Source organism: Bacillus rossius, assembly GCF_032445375.1.
Source record: "Bacillus rossius redtenbacheri isolate Brsri chromosome 4 unlocalized genomic scaffold, Brsri_v3 Brsri_v3_scf4_2, whole genome shotgun sequence".
NCBI lineage: Eukaryota > Metazoa > Arthropoda > Insecta > Phasmatodea > Bacillidae > Bacillus > Bacillus rossius.
The window spans coordinates 26,076,936-26,101,448 of NW_026962011.1; the positions used below are offsets into that span (position 1 = coordinate 26,076,936).

At 36.3% G+C, this 24,513-nt stretch overlaps 2 protein-coding genes across 2 annotated transcripts in view; both read left to right on the forward strand.

Annotated features, from left to right (window-relative positions):
• Positions 1-3,252: 3,252 nt before the first annotated feature.
• Positions 3,253-5,212, forward strand: LOC134541940 (cytochrome P450 4g1-like). Its single transcript, XM_063385693.1, has one exon. It carries the CDS (start codon positions 3,288-3,290, stop codon positions 4,830-4,832), a length of 1,545 nt encoding a protein of 514 aa, XP_063241763.1. The 5' UTR covers positions 3,253-3,287; the 3' UTR covers positions 4,833-5,212.
• Positions 5,213-5,926: 714 nt separating this feature from the next.
• The window catches only part of LOC134541942 (uncharacterized), a 174,499-nt gene continuing 155,912 nt past the window's right edge, over positions 5,927-24,513 (forward strand). Inside the window, exon 1 of the mRNA XM_063385694.1 lies at positions 5,927-6,072. Within this exon, the coding sequence (XP_063241764.1) occupies positions 6,042-6,072 (31 nt within the window). The 5' untranslated portion in view covers positions 5,927-6,041. The remainder of the gene's footprint in view (positions 6,073-24,513) is intronic.

Here is a 24,513-nt window from a genome sequence, read left to right on the forward strand (position 1 = left end):
AAGCCACTTTGGAGTCTTTTAAGTCCCCTTAGCGATTTATAATTTTCTAATTTGTAGGCGGAAAACTATCCCACAAAAAAGGACTTTTCCCCTCGAAAATGAGAAATTTTCAGTAATCGTGGATATTTTGAGTCATTTGTAGGGATTTTTGAGTAAATTTTGAGGACTTTTGAAGGTCAACAAGTCAACAGATATCGTAGCGGTGACGTTTTTCAAGCCAATATGGTACGCGTAACAAACCAAATCCACACCTTGGATATTGTTTTTGGATTGACATGTATACTAACAGCATCAATACAGTTTGTGAATCTCTCGGGGAAATATGTATTATACATTCCGCTGCATATAGCCTGTGATTATGCCATTTATTCAGACCATACTAACTAAATAAATCATTATTCAAAATTTTACAACTCCTTAACCGTGTGTTATTATTTACATTTTGTCTTAGCACGCTCGGGTAAGAGATATTTTAAAAGGCGGAAAAAAATATTCGGATAAATAACAACTAATAACATAAACATCTGATCAAAATTTTAAGTACTGATTTTGTTGATGGAAAAAGTGATAAATTTAATCATTTAAATCAAAGTCGCAGACAAAAATAAATGCCCTCGTTAAATATATCACAATAATATTATAAATGCGAAAGTTTGTGTGTGTATTTATTACTCAATAACGCCCGAACCGCTGAACGGATTTAGATGAGATTTGGCATACAGCTCATAACCTGGATTAACTCACAAGCCACATATTACTATGAAATTTCATCCCAAATGGAGTGAAAAGGGGTAAATTCATTTTTATAATAGAAATAATAGTTCATAGACATACCAACAGTGAGTGTGTGTTTTTTCTCTATGTTCGCCACACGGTCATGTAATAAGGTCTGGCAACTACCTATCCTTCTCCTTGGTGAGACCCATCCGCTTAGTGGAGCTCGCGGCGGCTAGCGAACAAACTGCGCTAATAACTGTTGAGTTCTAAACTTCTTTTATATATGGCGTTGCCTTGAATCGGTAACGCGCAATCGTTTGGTGCGTCCGTCACATCTTGCCTAGGGTTTGCGAAAGTTTGTGAGTGAGTGTATGTTTTTTTACTTCTTCACGCTGTATTAACACATAGGCTACTTTCATCTCGAAAAATTGGCTGTTCGTGTGGGATGATAAACGTCACTTAAACGTCAATAAAACGTCACTGCCTAATAATTGATGTAGAGGTTCATTCTAATCCGTTTTTACAAACTCAGTATCTTCATTCAGGAAAAAAAAAATATTTCCTGCTGGATAGTATTATCACTAAACTCTGTAACAACATAGAAAATAAAGTTTTATATATATATATATATATATATATATATATATATGAAACTAAATGGCGCTGAAAATCCTTCAAACACGCAGTTACTTTAATTAACGAGTCAATCTGAGGTGCTTTAAGTTTTCTTCGAATGCCGATAGACGGCACTGGGCTATTTCTCTCTCATTTTCGGATAGGTTTGTGTAATATCTTACCCTAACAATTGTCTTTGCATGTGTTTAGAATTAATCTCATTTTATCATTTATTAATTTGTTTGTAGGTTATAGGTAAATTGTACTAGTGAATTGAACTTATATTCAATCATGACTCGCAAACGTCACATAAGTTGGAGCTGAAGATCAGTGTGCCTGTCATACTGATGTATAACTTAGATGCACTAATATTGTGCAATGGCACTAGGTGACGCATCACAGAGCTGAAAAGGCATAGTGTGCAGTCCACCAATATCACCGGAGGAGACAAAGGAGAGATGGTATTGATACCACGTATTCCCATTATCCCTATTAATTGACCTTTCCAGTTCAAAAGCTCACCGTTCTCTTTGAAAGTGGCATTTTCAATTATTGTTAACAAGAGTCAAGGACAAAGACTAAATGTGGCAGGAATACATCTGGGCACCCAATGTTTGTTGCTCGCTTGTTTAGAGAAACAAAAATCTCCACCTATACGCAGAAAAAATTAAGTCTCTAAACCGTGTATTGCAGTAAATTTTTGGCTTTTAAAACACCCTGAAACCATAACAGTCCTTTTACCCCGTGTTGAGGCATCCTGTCGCACACAGTTACATTAGTATCTCTTGACAATGTGTGAGAAATATCTTCCAATAAAGTGGTTTTGATAACCTAATTTTTTTCTAACTTTTTTGTTTGTTTTAGTTCTATCGTAAAAACTGTTTTACATGCAATTGTCAATCAAAGAGTGATTACAGTCCAAAGTCTGAAGTATAAAACCAAATAATTAAATTTGGGCAATTGAGAGTTGGACTCGAGCTAAGCGTTGCATAGTGAGGAGGTACTGCACCCTTGGTGCGAGAGTCAGCCTCGCACTTGGCCGGGTTTTTGGTTAAATTTAACAGTTGAACCGTAGGTGAACATGCGGGGCGCACATAGTACAATACAAAAAGGAGGAACCTGAGTTTCAAGATTCGTAAAATGGTGTTTATAAAAGTAAAATCTATATCGTCGGCTTACTTCTAAAACCTCGTAAGTCCAGATTTTCCCAGTTTTATATTCCGGATGTGTTTGGTGTATTTGTTTTCATTTTTTCATAGTGCATATGCTGATAAAACCTCGTAAGTCAACTCTACTTAGTCTCTTTTCTATTCACAAATTATAAAAACTCGTATCTTTGTCAGTCGAAACCGTGCTCCAAAAGCTCATAAGTTCTCCTGTAAAATTGACTGAAATGGAGTTACGACGTTTTAGAAGTAAGCCGACGATATTATGATTTTACTATGGTTACACATAAATTATTTATCAGAAGTGAATTATCGTAATCTAGATTACTGATCTAATGTACAAAGTATGTTTACTACTTGGTTATTGAATATGCAGTCACACATAAATAGCCTATATAAATTAATAATTTAAGTTTTAAATTCAAATCACATATGTTAAATTTATGAGGAATGAACGGATGAAATAGTAGGCAATCTTTTTTGTCTTTGTCGTAATATTTCGTAACAGACAAATAAGGCATTGGTTTCACAGAGACCATTAGAATAGTCAGTAGCAGCTGAAAGTCTAGAGAGCACGCTGACGTTTTGCTTGAGCTGGAAACCTGAACCTATTTTCTTTGTTATTTTTTGTAGGAGACGAAAACGTGGCTATTACAAAAAAAAAAGTAATGCTGCGTGGTTCCAGGAAAGGTAACCGCTCGCAAGGTAACTTTCCACGCCGCCGCGGTTATGCAAGCTTGGAAAGTGTAGTGACCTGCTGGGAACCAGTTTGGCCTGAGTTGTCTCGCGATGGCCGTGCCGGACAGTTGGGTCGCCTCGGGAGTCGCGGTACTGGTCGCCCTCGTCACAGTCGCCTGGTACGTCCGCCGAAGCCGCTGCCGCCGCCTGATGGCCAAGATGCCAGGTCCTCCGGGAGCTCCCCTCATCGGGAACCTGCTGGACATTGTGAACAACAGGGAAACTATCCTGGATAAAGTCAAAGAGTACCACGAACGCTATGGTCCAGTGTGTAAGGCCTGGGTTGGTCCTTACTTTGGTGTTTCTTTGACAGACCCCAGAGACATCTCAGTGATACTCAACGGAAGTAAATCCTTGTCCAAGCCGGTATTTTATACGCCGTTCAACATATTTTTCGGCGATTCACTTCTTGCTGCTGAAGTTGAAATATGGAAGAGGTTTCGAAAAATTATGGCACCAACGCTCACCCTCCAGGTAATCAACAATTACATCAGTACGTTTTGCGATAAGAGCCAGGCGATGGCTCACCAACTTGAAAAACATACTAACAATATACCATTTGATGTGGTCAGTTACACAATGTCGTGCTCTTTGAAGATGGTTACCGAGACTACCATGGGTGTACCAATGGATAATCACGGTATGAATCAAAAGCACTGTTTCATTACTAATGTTCCAAAAATATTTAAAATATTAGGTCATTTGACTCTTACGCCGTGGTTTTGGTTTACAATCACTTTTAAGTTCACCAAGTTATATCAAACTCTTTTGTCATTACTCGGACCTGTAAGAGATTTTGTGGCCTTAATTTTGAAGCAGAAGACAAGTTCATACAGTTACACAAGTGAAGAATGTTTAAGTAATGAAATGAACGACACAAGTACTTCTAAGCAGCGACAAGGGTTTCTGGATCACATGATAGCAACCTTGGCTAATGAACCAGAGCTTTTCACTCTACAGCAATTGATAGATCAGGCTTTATTAATCGTAGCAGCTGCTACAGATACTTCAGGCTACACAGTGGCACACACTCTCATGTTGTTGGCCTTACACCAGGATGTACAAGATAAAGTAGTTAAAGAACAGGAAGATATCTTCGGTAAAGACATAAACCGACCAGTTACGGCTAATGATCTGAAGCGGATGGTGTTCTTGGAGCAAGTAATTAACGAATCGCTAAGACTTTATTCAACAGTTCCCTTTATTGTAAGGTTGGTGGACAGTGAGATAAGAATTAATGGTTACACATTACCTTCCGGAACAAACGTTGTTATTCCTATCTTCCTTGTGCACAGAGATCCAACCTATTACCCAGACCCTCATGTGTTTGATCCAGAGAGGTTCAACAAAGAAAATAGTGCAAGTCGTCCCGTGTGTTCGTTTATTCCGTTTGCTTCTGGACGCAGGATGTGTCTGGGCAGGAGCTACGCCTACATGGCGATGAAGACCATGCTGTCGGTGATTTTAAGGAGATTCAATATTCACGAATATGGCTCAAGAGAAGACATGGAGAGTTCTAAATATCAGTTTTTTCTTAAGCTTGTGAAAGGCTACAATTTAAAAATTGGACTAAGGCAATGGGAAATAAGTGACTGAAATTTATCAATATTAAAGCTTCATCGCGGGATCGAAGACTTTATTATTATGTGAAAGTGGATACTGATTGCTTCGGTTATTGGTGTATCTCGGACAAGCGATAGTAGGTGTCACAGCTGAATGAACATTACTATTGTCGAAGGGAGACTAATGAAAGAATCGTCATGGGACTCGATAAGTATTGTCATATTTGCAAGTATTAAAATATTACATGACATCAAAAATTCTTGTAACGTTAACAAAAATTAAGCAACTTACATTATTGGAATGGATTTAGTATACGCCGTGGAAGAAATGGGTCACCCACATTTATCAATTATGCGTTAGCTTTTAATACGAAAACACATTTATGCTAATAATAAAAATGTTTTTGACTGAAAGAGTGTTCTTTAGACGAAATTATAAAAAAATTATATCAAAAACTATTATTCATGGCTACATCAATAGTTTTTTAAATCTCAAAAATGACAAATTTTCCTGTTTGTTTAAATGTTTTTTTTAACATAACTCAAAAACAACTTAAATTGATTTATTCAAAAAATGTTATTAGTAATTTTTTGGCTAACTTAAATGCGAATGTCAATATTATAAGATAATTCCACCCCTAAGAAGATAAAAGTGAGTAAACATCATGCTTATAAAATAACAAATATACCTACCTCTAAAAGAAATCGATAGTGTGTAATTGTTAAGTGTTCGTACCAGTACCAAAACTTCCGTTCTATTAGCTTTAAAACATATTATTATTTAAATAATTTAAATCTCCAAAACTAATCAAACATAAGTAAATATACTGGTTAGAATTAACTACCATACCAATAAAAGGAATTCAGTTTTTCCATTTTAAATATTACAACACCAAGAAGTGGTAAGTGTTAAGTATAGATCTTTTTTTTTTAAAAAAAAAAAGCGCATTTATCTCAGTACATGTAATAGAAGTGAAAATTCTTTGCCAATTCAAACCTTGACTCGTTAATATATCGTTGGGGTAAAACGACTGAGAGAAAAAGAGAGATAGAGAGAAAAAGACAATTCTTTTGTAAATAAAATCTAAAATGGCTGTTTTTATTCCTACACATTTTCTAATAATTTTGTAAAACAGCAATATCTAGAATATTTCATTACCTGAGAAATAATAATTTTCCCAGTAGCAAATACATTGAATTATATGATTTCCGCTAAGTTTATTATTTGAAACAAGATAACTACATGATGTCAGCTGTTGTCAGCCTTTGCAAAGGTGAGTTATTTAATGTTTCTTCATATTTTTTAGTATTAGTGATGTTCAGTTTCTTTGAAAATGTTCCCGAGGTTTGAGGTTAGTGCGCGTCGCCAATTCTTGCAAAAAAGTAAATTTCTTGGGTTAAGTCTCATATACTAAAAAACTTATTAAATATATATGTTATTTATATAGCTCACAAATTGTTTAAAATATTTTTTAACGTAGCTAACCTAACATAACCGCGCGTTTACACATAGTATAGCAGAACCCGGCAGACGATGCCCTGCCCGTGTTTATTTATTTATCTCTGTATTTATAAAATGGATTGTTTTTATGTAAACTATATCTATAAAGCGTTTGAAATAGTATTCCATTTTAAACTCACTCATCAAATACTAATCACAGTTACAATCACTTTTTTTTAGAATTAAGGACAGTAAAATTACAATATAACAATTTTCATGGCGATCTATTGAACGGAATAATACTTGATGCGCTGCAACGCTATCTAGTGGCGAGTTGTAGCAAAATGAATAGTGTAAAAAGAAAAAAAAAAAAAAAAAAAAAAATATATATGAAAAAACACACTTCGATGATTTGATGAGCCAACTTTCAGGGTGATTGTTCAAACGTTTTCGGATTTTATCAACATCATATATACAAACATTAATTTATATATATATATTAAAATTATAATTACAATTTATTATTATTAAACTTGCCAAATTCTAATCACAGTCACAATCAGTATTTGTTATTATTTGTTGCTATGTGTTCATTAAGTTATAACAAAATAGATATTGTATAAATAGTTGACCCATAAGACGTCCAGAGCTAGTTTAGTTGCGTGTGATATAACTTTCATTTGCGTACAAATAAAAAGAAGAATAGTAAATCATAGCTGCATTACACGGCGTTGCCAGGACTAAACACATGGTGATAGCGGTATATGACAGTGTGGTGGACATAGAAAAATTACACACAATTACTGTTTGTATGTCTATGAGCTATACTTGTCTGTTTACCCATGGCGATCATTTGAACGGTTTAGAATTTGATGCGTTGCAGTGGCATCGAGCGGCGAGTTACGAACAAAAATGGATAGCATAAAAACCTTTTCCATGAAAAAACAATTCGACTTGGCAACTTTCATAGCGATCGGTCAAACGGTATCGGAGTTATCGACGTCATGCATACATACCAAAATCCCATATTAAATATATAAGATCTTAAATGTCACTGACCTAACCTAACCAAATAATTAAACTGTTAATTATTGGTGAACTATTTAAAATATTCAAAATAAAATTTTACAAATTTACATGTAGAATGGATAAATTTATTTAAATTACGGTAACATGGAGTGAAAGATTGGTTGGTAGGGTAATTTTAGCTTCATTGATAATACTGTAAATTGATGTGAACAGTTGGGTAGGTTAGATTACCAGCATTTAAAGTACTATCAATGGTAGTATGTATAAGCCGGTCGGGCGGAAGGCTTCAAGGTTGAGGTGCCGAAATGCCGACTGTCATATTGGATTGTGACGTCACGGAGTCCATCTTGAATTACCTTGACCTTGACCATTTACTTTAACCTTTATACCGGTGGCCATTTTGGATCGACATATTGGACACATCATTTTGGATCCGCCGTTTTGAATTCTAGAATTTCGGCGATTCTGTTTCCTGCCATTTTTTAATTCAAGAATTTTCCGCCATCTATCACATCATTCTCTAGCATTGAAATTATCGCTATGGCCACCATATTGAAAATCCGTAATTTCTATGCTAGAAATTTAGGGATATTTTCAAACTTTATAAAAAATGTTATTAATAAAATTGTTATATAAAAAACTTCAACCATTTTATAAACCATCCAACATCTTCAAAATCTTTCATTTTTATCAGATTTTCATGGGAACAAATTTAAAAACCACAAAACATTTATTAATATACTTTAAATAATAAAATTTATGAAATATACTGGGTTCAAACCCGGTGAGGGCAAAATAAAAATGGTGACGAATCCTTTCTCCATGGAAGCCACCGGCACACTGACCTCCCACCACTAATTCAAAATCAGTTATTACATCAGCCAGTATGACGTCATGACAGCTATTTTGTTTTCGTCTGCTGGAGGCTGCCATTTTCTTTTCGTCTGCTAGAGGTTGCTGCCACCACTTTAATTTTTGCCCACCAGAGTACTGTATTATTTATTTACTCTGGCTTCTACCATCTTGGCCTCCATCTTGGAAATCTGTAACTGTTGAGCTAAATTCGTTAAAAATTCCAAAATTCATGAAAAAAAAATCACTTGTTTAAATAATAATTAATTAGATCACTCCGATTCATTATCAACTAGTGATAAGAACAACTAAAGCTTTACATAAAATTGAAATCTGTTTCCCATTATATTTCGTGGAGTTTATTAGTAATTCTCTATACGAAAAACCACTTCATGCAAGGTACCTGGCCGACGAAAATTTATATTATCATTGTGCCTACCATGGAAGTCTAATTTTTGGATGCATAGGAATACCTTCCAACCAGTTCATGTAAAATGTTATACACATAGGCCAAGCATCTCCGAACGACGAGACCAATCTTGACCTGACTACAGTCTTGATTACGCATTCAACAAAGAAAAGAACTTGCAATACACACACACATGACACACACACATGACACACACTGAACATTCAATACACAAACTTCAAACACATTAACGAGAACTTAATATTATATAGAGCAAACATGTTAAAGAATTAAAAACACAAAAATTACAATTAAAAATTTATTACCTAATTTATTCTCTACTACAGACAAGCTAATTACTTGCATTTATCGATTTCTGCATATGATAATCTAGAATTAAGCGAGGTGGAAAGCCCCACCACTTGACGTAGGATCGTCCATATCTTCATTTGAGAATCTTCTCCAGCAAGTAGGTATTGGGATACATAGTAGGCTGAATATGCCAACAACCTCACTGGCTAAAAATAATATTTTTTTATATTTGTGAACATAAATAAACTTGTTATCACCTACGTGTTCACGATTGTTCTCTCACTGAATACATGATTTATTATTGGCTAAATTGACTGGCACACACATTAAAACTATTTTAAATAATGTATAACAATATGCCGAAAGCGTTAATGTACGAAAGCTTATATTCACAAACTACCAAAATATTCAAGTGTTTATGAGTGCATGAAAACGTATATAGCCAATGTTAACCTTCATTGAGACTCCTGATATTAAATATCGATGGATTGAAGCGAAAGTTTGCATAGGTTTTTGAATGATGCTTGTCTTCCTTTACTTTATTGTCGACAAAGTTTAGTGTCGATGCAAGTGGCGAAGCGTATGTTACAAGTGCGATCACTCCTACGCCTGGGCTACATTACGTCGTGGAGTTAGGTTCAACGTCTAAGCACTGGTATATTGCAGCCTGCAAACACATTGGAACCAGCAGCGCGCCGGCTACGTCGCAGGAGCATCGGCCAGCCTTGTTGCACAGTAGCGGGTCTTTTCCCACTTGAGTTCAGGTCACATGCTTCTTACATGAGACCAAGGGTGCAAATCTGTAGGACGCGAATTTCGAGCGCGTCTCTTAATCGACACAAGTCATCTCCGGATACGGTGCTTGTAAGCTGTACACTGCCTATTCTTTGGCTGATGTGCTTGCAATAAGCGGAAAACTTTAATGTATTCAGAAAGTTTTCCATGACACAAAGGTTTTGACGTTCATGTTTATCAACCCCGTTTCTCAGTCACGATTTTGCAAGCTTAAGCGGGCCTCCTCAGTGAAGGGCTTCTTAATTTCAGGGGAGATCTCTTCCCCCCCCCCCCCTTACACACACCAACGGGATAAACGCCCATACATTAAACCATCTCTACCACGACAAGTAAAAAACCAAGCATTGAAAATAGGCCTACCTAAAACATAGTGCAGCCTTTGTACTGTCATTGAGAACATATATATATATATATATATATATATATATATATATATATATATGTGTGTGTGTGTGTGTGTGTGTGAAATTAATTTTACTAAATGTCTGATCCAACATATTATTTATTAGCATATAAATTATAGTTATTTCTAAAGTTGCGATTTTGTCTTGTATTGACTATTAAAGTTTGCACACTGTTAATTCTAGGATAGATTCACTATCAAACAGTTTCATATGGCACAGCAATAAGCTTAGTAGGCCTTCTTCTGTGAATTTTTTTGAAAGTTAGTTTATACGAGTGTATGCTGCCACACGTGTGTCTGCCATCTTGTCGACTTCGGCTCTCAAGTTAAGCAAAAACGCACATTCGTATTTTATTTTTTAAACAAATTAAATTCCGTTCCGTGATGCGCGTGCATCGTTGAATTTTCGTCGTGTACTAAAATTTCACCCTCGAAGTGTTTAAAGGGTTAAAACTTGAATAGATCGTATGAATGACCATTTAGTGGCAATTCAGTAAGTAAAATGGCTATGAAAATGTGACCGAGTCTTTCAATACTCGCCAGAGATCTATAAAATCTAACCTCAGTAACGAACAAATTCATGTGTTCTCGTGTTGCAAATTCACTTATAATACGAAACTCGGACACGAAATTTTTTGTAAGTTTCTTTAAATTATTTCAAGCGTGATAAATATACGCAAATTGTGTTTGAAAACTAAATATCTGGACGCGAATAACACGTAGTTTCCGCACCCGCCACTAGAATACGTTGCTGGAGCAGCTTCGTCGTCGATTGAATCATTTGATTAGCAGAACGAAATTAAAAACTATATAATGTAACGACTTCTATAAGAGCGTTAAAGACTTGAAAAATACTAAGCATCTGCTTTGGACCTGATTTTCGCAAAGAAATATTATTTAAATATTACCCATGTTGTTAAAATTCATTAGAAAGCTAATACTGTAAAGATTTCCTTTGACTTTGTGAACTTTGGTTCGCGGCATCAGCTATAGATGGCATCACCGTGGTTAAACATTTCCTTTCTATACGACTTTCGCTCCATTCACGTAATTACTCTTGTCAAATGCCGTATACTGAGAGCTAAGATTTTACACGTCGCTGAACTAAATAAATTGTCAGCTGCACTGGGACATCGACATCTTTCAAGGCCTAGGTATTTCTGGTCTTACTCAGCCCCATTCGACCTGCCTTTTCCCGACACCAAAAAGTGGCTTAGGGCCCAACAGCCCGGGATTTAATCAACAATGAAGTGTTATACCTAGGGACACCTGTATTTCGCGAATACATTTCGTGTCAAGGTATTTCACAAAATACTGTAGCTTTTCTCCTGTGGTTATTGGCTGAGGTCGGTGAGAGGTGTCCCGCTCTTGACGGGGCCAATGAGAATGTGGTCACCGTACTGCTGCACCCTCACAATTTGCCATGACTCTTAGAAAAAGCTACAGTGTTTTGTGAAATACCTTGAAATGAAATGAAATCGCGAAATACAGGTGTCCCTAGTTATACTAGCTTCCACGGTTTCACCAGACATAAACAACTTCTTTTTTTTCAAAATGCCTTGTTAATACGTAAACGGGTCACAGAACGCAACTAGACAAGCACAAGTTACCAGTCACTGTACCTATGCTCGGAACTCAACATGTGAAGCTCCAGAGGGTGGTACTTGCTGTGTTACGAAACAACAAGAAAGAAGAAAAAGTCTGTGCTGTCGATTTATGTTGTAAGAATACCTTATTAATTTCATTGCTGTGTTCACACGTGCGTCACTATGTTGTTGGTATACTGTCAAGATCATCGTTTGGTTCCTCTGTCGGTCGCCGTGTTGTTCAAGGTTGTTTGTCTGTATTTACGGTTTTAGTTGCGAATTTCTCGTCGTTTTTGTGCTATGATATTGTTACGATAGTTTTCTGTGTGTTTGTCGTCGTTGTGTTGTCCATAATACTTTAGTTTCGCCGTTGGTTCGGTTTGTCCGACATCACTTTTACAGTCTTGTTTTCTATGAATTTTTTATCTTCATATTTATTTATTTATTTTATTTTCAGAATTTTTCCGTGACAAACAGCGCAAAACTGCAATGGCGTATGTCCAAAAAAAATTCACTAATCCAAAATTTTTGTGACAACACTTATTTCAGTATATTATATACAGTAGAGTCCCGCTAATCCGAACCCCGCTAATCCGAAAATCCGCCTAATCCGAACAGGGCTAGGACGAAAAAAGAAATATTTTTATAACAATTATGAACCTTGAAAAGCAAAGAAAAACAAGTTAATTTTCAAGTAATGTCTTACGTTTATTAATATGTACATAAGAAATGATTTATCTATTTCTCCTTCAACTAAAAAGAAAAAAATATGATTACGTACATAGTACTTAAATATTTACGTATTTATATTATGCTAAATACGCTAAATAATAAAGGTGTGCTTTGTGTCTGATCTTTAATATTTGACACATCAGATGTTAAATAGCCCACGCCTCATAAAGACCATAAATGGCATTATATAAGAAAATTCCGCCAGGGTTCGGTCCCAATTAGTTCGGATTAGCGGGACTCTACTGTACTTATAATTGAAGTATTCAAACTTCTGTACGTGTCTGTCGTGTGTCTGGTACTAATACGAGAACCAGCAAGTAACCACCGAGGAAAATCAACTTTTATTTCAATAAATGGATTCTGATGAGATAATGGCTACACTACCTAAGCTCCAATTGTTCACTTTGACAAAGGTACAAATATATGTAATGTGACTTGCTGAAATAAGTTTGAAAAAAATTTAAAATTGCCAGTTATAATTCTTTGAGATCAATTCGAATGAATAACATGACGGCATCAACGTTGCAACATATTAAACTAAAAATTTAATTTATTCTTATCGTCGTTAAGTAGTAATTTTACAAGCTCTAGTAATTGTTATTTATAATATACACATTTTGATTTAAAATTACAATAATAGTGCCAAATGTAAAATTTATCAATTTCAACATTCCAATTTTTAAACTCTTTAGAGCTGTAATTTTAGTAGAATACTGAACTTGTTTTTTTATTTAAATTTGTTTTAATAACTTATTTCTTTACAGCTCTGAATTGATTAACATTTTACATTGATTATTGAGTAGTAATGAAAAAAAAATACAAAATTAGGTAACAAAGAAATTCAAATAATTTTATTTTCAATCTTAACTATTCAGTTGTAAGTATTCAAAATTTTGTTATATTTTGCTTTATTAAAATGTTTGTGTTCTTTGGTTTTATTACTTGGAATGATTTCGTTATAAATTAAAATAAGTCAAGACTTACAATTTAGTGTAATAGAATTCAGTTATCATATGGATAACTTAGAAAACACTTCGTTAGTTATCAATCTTATTTCCACATTTTCCAGAACATTCCTTTCCACGCGATACCAAAAGGCTTAATAATAGCTATTTGAAAGCGTATCTGAGAACCGATCAATCATGGCTTTAAGAAACAAATTGATGAATACGGATTTGTAGAAACTTGCAGTAGATCTGGAAATAGATAAGTATAAAGAATTTATCGTCTAAAGCACACTAAACCACTTTAGGTTCCTTATTAAAGACTCGTTACACGTCATCATTCTGTGTTTTCTTGAACCCAAGCCACTAAAAATTTTTCGAAGCCGTATTCTTCTTGGCAACTATCTTTTACAATTTTGTTGTCTATAAAGTGCACTCTATCAAGAAAATTTATTTGTGAGCTAAACAGTTAAAATAACGTGAAGTAAAAATATTTTTAATTGCAAGTTAGTTGTGGAATAATGATTTAGTTTTTAATGGATAACATTTTGATGTTATCTTGTGTAAATTATTTAGTAGATATCTTGATCTTATGGGAAACTTATGTTCTGAAGCATGAAAAAAAAAACTTAAATTTTTGCGAATGGAAATAAAAAATTAACCTACTTCGTGCTTTATCATCTGTTTTAAAGTTCTTTAAAAAAAAAAAACTTCTGAATGCAAATCCAGGTGATAAACACGTAGGCCTAAAACAATAAATTTCATATTTTTAAAAACTGGTAACATTATTTGAATAAAATATTGTATTTTTACATATTAAAAGAATAATCTATAAAAGTAACTTTCTGGTAAACGTCCCCATAATTGAGATAATGATGATGGTTAGTTCATTGTCCCGACAAAAATGGTCAGTTGCCGTGGCGAGGATTATTCTGCGTGAAAGTGAAGGGGACCACACACACATCACCCAGTCCTGAACACTAGAAGGAGTTCTTCCACCAACCCGGGTGATTCTTGGTTCGTTAGCCTGAAACCATATCACTTTTAAAATTTTTTACTTTTTTAAAAAAATATATCGTCTCGTTGTTAATTTTCCACCAAAAAAAAAGAGAGACAAACACTATTTTTATTTTTATTTTTTCCAAAGTTAATTTTCAGTCGAGAATGTTGGTAACTTTAAGCTGAGTTGGTGACTTGTTGGGAGGATTGCCCTGCCCGGGACTCGAACCCGGGACCCCCTTAGCAGCGAGGACGTGCTGCTGTTGACTCGCGGTCAGCCCGAAGGCGGCGCTGCCCGAGGAGAAGGTGTCCAGGCTCCAGGACTCGCGCAAGGATCCAGGAGTCCTGCCGCGTGGTTTTGCTGCTCGGGCCGGTAGCAGGTGTGTGGTAGGTAGCCGACCGAACCCAGCCGCTGTTTTACGTGCAAAGATAACGTTTTTATCGCAGGCCAGAAAAATCTTTCCTGCGCTTCGTTCTCCGACTCCTCCACCGATTTGTTTTTTTTTTATTTTTCTTTCCCCCCCTTCCCCACGTAGTTTTGTTTGTTTTTCCTTCTTTTCTTCACCCTTCTTCTGGCGATCTCGCTCTCCCTGGAACATCAGCGCTGCCCACGCGCGGGACACGGACAGAGAAGGAAAGCCTGCGCGCGCGGCGGTCCGGAGACTTCTTGATGGATGGCTTCCTTCGCCCGCGTTGAACACGAAAGTATATGGATAAAGAATAAAAAGGGGCCGGGGATTGACGGCGGCGTCTGTGGGCCGCTTCAAGCCCCAGTGACGTGCGGCTGAAAGTAACTCCTCTTCTACACCCTTCCCCCCTCATCGGTCCTTTTCGCAAAAACAAATCCTTGTTCAGTTGCGCACTCGCCTAAGAGTTCCGGGCTTGAAACATATTTCCCATCCTCCGAAAAAACTTCACTTGCGCAGGTCATAGTTGCAAACAAAATCGAGATAAAAATAATAAATAAACTCGCGTATGTACGAGCTAGGAAAAGTGTCTACATTATGTAATACACATATAATATTTGTTTACGTCCCGTTTCACTATTTGATTGATAATTACGTAAAACACCGGTCAAATTGTGGATATTGCAAGTGGCTAATTTTTACACAAATGAAGAATACACGCATTGCATCGCAAACTTTCTTGCGGAGTAAGCTGCCAAAGTTGAGTTTCAAACGGATTTGGGCATTACCGATTAAGATAATTGAATGGTTTGCATACAGAACTTAAACTTTTTTTCTTCAGGTTTAAAGGCAAAGCTACTGTCTAAAACATAATGTTTTTTTCCCCCTTCAATATTTATTTAAATCTTACTTAGACTTTAAAAATTACCATCGTTTCTACAGCAGCGTAAATTGAAACCATTATTGCTTAAAACAAAATTCACTATAAATATTTGTTTTAATGTTCCCTTCTTATTAACGAAATAATAATCCCTAATGCGCCAGACACAAAGAAAATATTCGTAAAAATATACTAGAATAATTTCTATTTTTTTTTCCCCAGTATATTTACTGTTTTGATTTACTAACTTATTTGCATCATTCAAGTAAAAGAATAGTTTAAAAAATTATATATTGAAATATTACTCTTAACTAACTTAGAACGTATTTCACATTTCAGTTGATTTTTATTTAAATGACATACAATTTCACCTAAAAATTTACGTACATATTTATATACATTAATTTCTTATAAACTCAATAAAACATAAACTTTGTTGTTTATAGATTTTTTTTGGTTGATTTTTTAATAAATATATAGTTTTCATGTTTTAACTGTAATTATACCTGAGATGAGAGTAATCACTATTTATTTCCACAACTCTCTTTATGTTACTAAGCATTCTCTCTATTGCGTTAACCTTATACAATTTTATTTAAAGTGTAAAGTGTAACGTATAAGGAAAATTTTTAGACTTTTCAGTTGTTCTTGCCTTATTTGATCTTAACCAACAATTATTATTAGGCTACTTTTTGGCTTTGAGACCATTGAAGCCATTGACATAACAAATTATGATTCATTCGCTTTTATCTCAGAGCTTATAAAATCAACCTTTGGAAAAAGAAAGTGTTTCCCGTTTTCAAATTCAGCGTAAATATGCATCCTGTAAAGTCACTATAAAATATATAAAAATGTCAGTAAACTATTTTTGACAGGTAACGTTAAATATGTTTGGGCAATGAAGTATTTTTTGCAACATTAATCAACATATTAATGTTGCCATAATTCCACAGTTATATTTTAACGACGTATGCATACAAGTCACTGAACCTAAGTAAAAAATGTGAAAACCAAAAGCGCTTCCCAAATTTTTTAAAGAAGAGGTAACTATACTTTCTTTGCAACCAGTGGTCTTTTTTTCTCGACTCAGAAGTTAAAATAAACATGCCTTCAAAAACAACTATGCATAAATGGGTAAGCTTACATACTTTCTTTGCGACCAGTGGTCATTTTGTTCGACTTAGATGTGAAAGCCAAAAAGCATTCCCAAAAATGTTTAAAGTGGCGGTTAAGGTTTTATTGGGCGAGCAGCGGTCCTTATTCACAACTTAGAAGTAAAACTAAAAAGTATTCCGAAAAAAAAATTTAACGGGTAAGCAACTGTACTTTCATTGCAACTAAAGTCCTTTTTTTCTGGATTTGAAAATCAAAAGTCATTTTGAAAATGTTTAAAGGGGAGGCGACTGTACATTTTTTTGGAAGCAGCTGTCTTTTTTTCCCCTTCTCCAAAGTGAAAAAAATAGGCCTTCCATACAAAAAAAAATTGTTTGAAGGGTAAGCAAATGTACGTTCCTTGCAACTAACGGTCCTTTTTCTGGACTTCAAAGTGAGAACCAAAAGTCCATCCCGAAAATGTTTAAAGGGTACGCAACTGTACTTCTTTTGCAAGCAGCGATACTTTTTTTTCCCCCTTCTCAGAAGTGAAAACAAACAGGCCCTCTCGACAAAAATAATAATGTTTAAGGGGAGGAACCTGTACTTCCCTCGCAGCCAGCGGTCTTTTTGCGCGAAGCAGAAGTGAAAAACGGGGCTTCGCCGCGGGGCAGTCGAGGGAGATAGGAGAAGAAGGCGAGGTCGTAAATTTCCATCCGACGCCAAGTGCACGGGGCTGGCGCCTAACTCAGAGGCATTGCCTTCCAGCGGCCGCGTGGGAAAACGTTTCGCGCCAAATGAAGACTGGCGTTCGCGCGCCATTTCGTGTCCTCGCGCCTCGACGCTCGGCTCCGCCCGCCATCTTGGATCACTGCATTCTCGTGCCACTATTTTTTGTCCACGCTGTGAGAATTCCAGTTAAATTTACGGACTTTTCGACGAAGAATTCACTTCTTAAAAACTAAATGTTCTTTGTTGTTCAAGACAGCGGGGTATTCGTAAAAACTACGCTGTATTCTGACCTCTGAGTTCTGTGTTCCATCGTATACAGCGTACGCAGGGGGAATGGAGGAGGGGGCGTAAGTGGACAAATACTCTCTCTCCCCCCCAACCCAAATCCTAAATATTCTACAAAAATATATTATTCCTACCAACAAAAGAAAAATCGAAAGAATAACATGGGACAAAAAGGTTTTATTCCCGTCTCTTCCCTGACCCCCTTCGCAAAGTGGTCAGAATACTCGCCTCTCACCAAGGCGAGCGGGGTTCGATTCTTGGCGGGGTCTAACCCGGATTTAAGCAAGTGGGAAACGTGGCGGACGTTTGCCGTGGCCTGTGGATTTTCTCAGGGTTCTCCCGTTTCCTCCACCATTTCAGTCCGTCGCTGCTCCATAACAATCTCATCTCACCTCAACCGGGATGAAGTAGTCAACTATCCCACAGAATTTTTGAAGTCGCTGGAATTGCCTGGATTACCACCTCCCAATTTGGAATTGAAAGTCGGCTCAGTCATCATCATGTTGCATAACATCAATCAACATCTACTATGCAATGTAACTATACTGGCTGTTAAAAAGCTTATGAACAACGTCATCGAAGTGACGATTATCAAGGGAAAGTAAAAAGGAGAGTAGTTTTTGATTCTGCGTATCCCGATGATTCCAACGGACTTGCCATTCGATTTTAAACGGCTGCAATTCACCGTGCGTATGGCCTTCGCGATGACCATAAACAAATCACAAGGCCAGTCGTGGGAAATTTGCGTAATGAACTTGGAGTTTCCATGTTTCGCGCATGGAAAACTGTATGTCACGTGTTCGCGTGTCGGAAAGCTATAATCTCTATTTATTCATGCGCCGAAAAACAAAACGCAAAATATAGTTTACCAGAAAGCTTTGCATTGAATTTTAACTGCATTTATCTTTCATGTAAATAAAATATTTCATGTAAATAAAGCCAAAAGGGGAGGGTGATTTCAATGTATTACACGTACCAATATGGCGGCCGTTTGTTTACAAATGTATCAGCTCTACCTGTATAGGAGGTTAAATTGAAGATAAATATCAATTCATATAATTTTATTTGTATCCTGAAGATTCGTTTTGGACTTTGATATATACCTATATATATATATATATATATATATATATATATATATATATATGAACATATTGACCAGTAATATTTTGATCTAATTTTCTTCCGAACAGCTTAACTACAGTCCTTAATAAAAGCAGGCTAGAACAGCTGGTACAAAAATAAACAAACCTCCGTCATACTGGTATGTGAAATCAGGAAAGAAAAAAAAGGAGGAAAAAAATGCTTCTCATCTGACGGCTAATGCTCCATCTGTATCCTTTCCTAATATCTGATTGAATTTAATTTAAATATCTTTACACCAGTTTACAGATGGCAGCAGCAGTGGTGGCATGATTTCGTCTGTATACTCTCCAATATTTTTGAAACGTTAACATACTTTCTATCAATTATGCTCACTTTCACAACTCGTAATTCGCAATTCTTAATTCTCAACTTTGAGGTGGGATCTGGTGGGATTGTGACAAATGGTATAGACATTTGTAATAGGGTTATGTGTCATATTTTAGCTATCATAAAAACCATGAATTCATTCTCAGATTCCCTTAACGATATGGATAGACGCTAGTAAATACCGCTCTGGATTCAACGCTTGATCGCACGTGTTTCAATTACTGGATTACTCTGAAGAAAAAGTGTGTGCTCTGAGTCCACGTGCGTCAGATGTGAAACTTCTTGCGTATTATATTATTAGGTATAGGAAACATAATTCTCTTTGGTTGAGGTCGCGGGTCTAAAAACTTATATGTAAGTAAGCGAGCGCTTAATAATGAAAGGCGCAAGTATGCAAGTATGCAAGTATACAAGTGTTCGTGAATGCAAGTGTGCAATATTGCAAGTATGCAAGTGTGCAAGTAAACAAGTGCACAAGTGTGCAAGTATGCATGTATGCAATTGTGCATTGTAAACTGCGTCATTAATACCTCTCCCCTGGAGTTTCCTCATCACCCGGTTCCCCACAACGTACATATTCACCTCATGCGATCGGAATTTTCGTTACGCTCGAAATTTGTAGCCCCCTCAGCAAAGAAGTTAAACTTCAAAATTTTATATCCCTCTTACCTTTGACTTGATGTAAGCTTTTGGACATACGCCATTGCTAAGCACATGTATGTCTGTAGAAGAAAACTACAAAAAAACACAAATGACAAAAACACAAATTAAGCAAAAAATTGCTGTTGTCAGGATTTAACACCACACAATACTCCACAACAGGAATATGGTCAACAAACAAAGAAAAACAAGGCAAAATGGACTAACAGAACGAAAAAAAAATACAAATGATGACAGCACAAAAATACCGAAGTCAAAAAATTCAGCACAACAGTTTAAACGAGACAAAAACACAGCAAAACGAAAAGACGAAACAAACACAATAGTTTTCCAAAAACAAAAGAGAAACGAAAAAAAAAAAACCACAAATGATGACAGCACAAAAATATTGAACCCAAAAAAATTCAGCACAGCAGTCAAAACGAGACAAAAACACGACAAAACGAAAAGACGAAACAAACACAACAGTTTTCTAAAACAGAAGTTACCTTTGAATTTTCAATCCTAACGCGCGTGGCGTTGTCTGTCGAAACAGAAGTTGGTTTCACCGCGCAGGCGTCGCGGAATATTTACGCGGAGCGGCCTTGAAGCGCCTCTGGCGTGCTGCCTCGCCGTTATCACCCCCGCGCGCGTCTCGCGTGCGCGCGGCGGCCTGGGACGCGGAAACCACCCTTAATGGAATGCCACGCGGCTCGGCCTTGTGTTTATCCAGCGCGCAGCAGCTGACAGCCGCGGCGCGAATCAAATCCCCCTTTCGCGTGACGCCGCGGATGTAATCAGTTTAAAGGCAAACTGAGAGAAGAAAAAGTACATTTTGTCTGAAGAAAATTTTCTGTGCCAACCATCCATTTCGACTGTTGATATAGGACCGATATCAGATCAGTAGGACCAGGTATTTTTCGCGAAAAATACATGGTCTCAAGACTAACTGTTAGTCAAAACACCGTTACATCGTATGTACTTCGTGATTGGCTGAATTTATTTTGGGTACGTGTCTACACAGAAAACTTTTTTTTTACTTATACAAAAGATTTTTTTGAAAAATAGTTGCCAGGAAACAGTTTGTAATACCTCGAGAAAAGTATTTTAAATTTGTACAACTCATTACCATGGTTTATTTTGTATGTATGGAATATGTTTTTGGAAAAAATTTATTGTTTAGCTTACGAAGGTTGACGCATACCTTTTAACTTGGTTTGATTTTTTTATACAAGCATATTATTCAAACCATTGAAAACACGATCGAATATTCAACAATTTGACTGAATGTTATTGACGTGACAGCGTCTAATAAATCGATGAACGCCGGCTGCACGCACGAAAAAGTGTCCCACCTCGGATGTGTCCTGTTTGCTCATTGTACGCATGCGTGGTATCTCTCTTCCACTTGATTGGAACAACCATCGATTTGACTTTTCAATCATATTTTCGTCGTTTGAAATATTAATACTATGTAATTTAACGATCGTCCACCTTTTTTCCGCACAATCGGTACGGTTGTTTAAAAGTAATGTTGAATATTCAAATACGTTTTGAACCAACAATGGTGTTTTACAGTTACACATAATAATTCAAATTACACCGGTATCTTCTGCACAATGTTTTAAAAAATATTGTAACACATTGTAAATAAGTTTGGTGTATTTGGGATGCGTATTTTACCGTGAGCTAAATAAGCCCAGCTAGGAGAGAAGTAAGCGAATTAGGCAGTGTCAATCACCATAGATAAAATTGTTCTCGCTAAGGAATCAACCAATGGGAGGGCAAACATAGGTTTAGCACACCTATGACTTTGAATTCTACCCTGAGACCAAATGAATCAGCGAAATTACCGGGTCTCTAACAATACATAATTCGCTGGCGCGGGCATACTTTATTGCTGTATATTAAGCGTTCAGATTTTTTCGCGAAAACTACCTGCCCCTACTGATTAGTAAAGATGATTCATCGCTAGAGTCGCGATTCTTTCACAAATTAATTTCACTTCAGGCTAGAATCAAGGTTTTTTATTAATGCCCATTAGTAGAAACTGGAAATATTCACAGTTTCTATTACGTCCAGGATGGCCTTCAAATTCTTATCCACATTCGTTCAAATGTCACCCTTTTATTAGCTGGTGAGTTGTGAGACGTCTTCACCGGTTAGTCTCTGATTCGACTCTTCTCTGGGTGAGGATTCCTGATTGGTCCACTGAACTCCGCATAAACTTTAAGCCAATAGAAGACGCAGCACAATTATATAAGTAACTTTTTCAATCCTAGCCTATCGCGAAATGGTTACGCGGAATTTTCCGGTCACTGCTCATTGGTTGTTAATATGGTCACATCCCCTCACAAGACACTCTGTATTGTAGGGCGTGTTTTCTCACTTGCTGATTTAAATGCGAAACGTGATGATTTTTCTAACAAGCGCCAACAATATAATAAATGTTGCAAACATAGACGAAGGGTGCTGACACCTATTAAGTAAGGTTTTTCGCAGTTCTACACAAATAATTATAATTCCCACTAATGGGTTGTATGATATGATGGACTTATGATAAAGTAAGATTTTGAATGTTTTGTTAGTGGTACTGAAGTTGGTCGACTGCTACCATGTAAAGGTATTACATATCTGATTTTTTCTACTTCCTCTTCCCATTTCCCTGAAAAAATTTGCGGATTAAATGGTGATAATCTGGAATTCAATCCCGTTTACATTTATGCTGTTACTGCGGCAATCACTGTATATTTTTTTCACTTTTACAATTTTAGTCCTGGGAAACTCAGTTTCAAACAATATCACTTGCAAAAAATTGCAAGGCAAAGCTTTGTACCATATGCAATTTTACAAATCTCTGACTTGCAGTATTACAAGTGATTTCGTTGACAACTGAGTTTCCAAGGATTTTTCTTGTAAAAAGTACAAACTGTTTTTACAATGTAGGCCACAGTTCCTCTGACTGAATCCAAACCAATGGAAATTCTCTAAAATAAAAGTTACGAACAGACATCTCGGTTAACAGTCAAGTGAGTAACCAATAGACTCCCACAGTCCTTTACGTACTCGGGAAAATGGCCCCTGTTCACCGGTGGCTTGTGTAATTCGATATCTTGTAGACGGTTTCTCGTTGGTTAACACTCTTTAAACTTTGTCTGTAGCACCAATTACGGAATCAGTTCCCCAAAAATAAAGTTTTTTTGCGTGTCAGCCTATCGTGAAGTCAATTATTCTAATTCACCCTCCTGTCCAGCATCAGAGACTTGTTGCAACGGACGTCGCTTCCGAACAACGATGAATATGAAGAAAGCGATGGTTGTTTATGCACAAAATAAAAATTATTTACCTCAAAAATGTTAGAATTCTACATTGCACACTAAGTATAAAACATTTGACAGTTTATATATGATTTAAAAAAACAGAATTTAGTCTTCGCAATTTATTTTTTAATAATTTTCTAGTGTGCATAATTTTTCAAACTAAAAATATAGGGCCTATAGCATTTTAGTCGTGTCGCACTTGCTATTGTTTGTTCGCCCAGCATATTGCAATTTGCAATCTAAAGTGATACTTCTCTATTGTTATAAAATATTGATTAAAATAGTAGTGATAGTATTAAGTTTTTTTTCCAACATGAATGTTTATCATAATTATAAATAAATTATGTACTTTTTTTAGATATTTTTTTTGTGAAGCACCGGGGATTTCACGAAAAACGCCATCATTTTTACGTGGCTTGTACCATATTTTCTCTCCCCGCCTCCCCCGACCACAACTGTCCGTCTGGCAGCACTGACCGGATGTCTCCGTGATTCGCCCGCAAGGCATGCCGGGCTCCGGCCACTTGAGCGAAGGAATAAATACCCCGTGCGGTGGCCAGCGAATGCAGAGCAGCCTGGCGTCGGCTCAGGAACTGCACCAGGTTGTAGCCCAGCTGACGAATCAACACAAAAAGAAATAATCGGTCGTCACAAATTATTTTTGTCAATGCAGACACTACCCTGCCAAATATTTTGTGGTTAGAGCCAAATATTAAATTTTGCTTATACTTATAAGTAGTATAGATGGCGATCAATAGCAAGTAATAGTCTAGTTTTTGAAAGACTTATTTTATATATCCATGTTTGAAACGTTAATGTTCTTATTGTTTCTGATATAAAGATTAGCATGCTTCATTTTACTAAGCCAATAAGCAAGAAAGAAAGTGGCTATATATTGTTGAAAAACATCACCCCAACATTTGCTTCAAGTGGTTTCGGGAAGACCACGGGAAAACTATATCGCAACGCTGGATTGGTATTCGAACCCAGGTCCTCAGTTCTTAAGAAAATACCTACAACTTAAAATTAATCGCTGCGTATTATAGTCGCCCTCAATGATGCAGTCCCATTAAGTAAATTAATTAGAATTATATTTATTGGGTGAATAAAACCAGGTGTAAATATAGGGACATTTCTCCAGATCAAATACTTGAACAACTATTTTTGGTTTGTTTCACGCCAATTTCGTGACGAGCGATTAGTTTGGCATTTAAAATGGAGACAAAGAATTGTTAAGTGCCTCAACCCTGCGTGAAGTAGTCAAGTAAAGAGGATGATTTTCGTACACGGTTTGTTCAGAACATGGACTTGAAATTTCAGGTGAAACAAAAAATCTTTGGTAGTTTTTAAAAACATTATTGTCTCTACTAATAAATCAATCCCGG

What these genes read in the sequence shown, in the direction of transcription:
- LOC134541940 (XM_063385693.1), top strand. Translation starts at nt 3,288, where the DNA reads ATGGCCGTGCCGGACAGTTGGGTCGCCTCGGGAGTCGCGGTACTGGTC.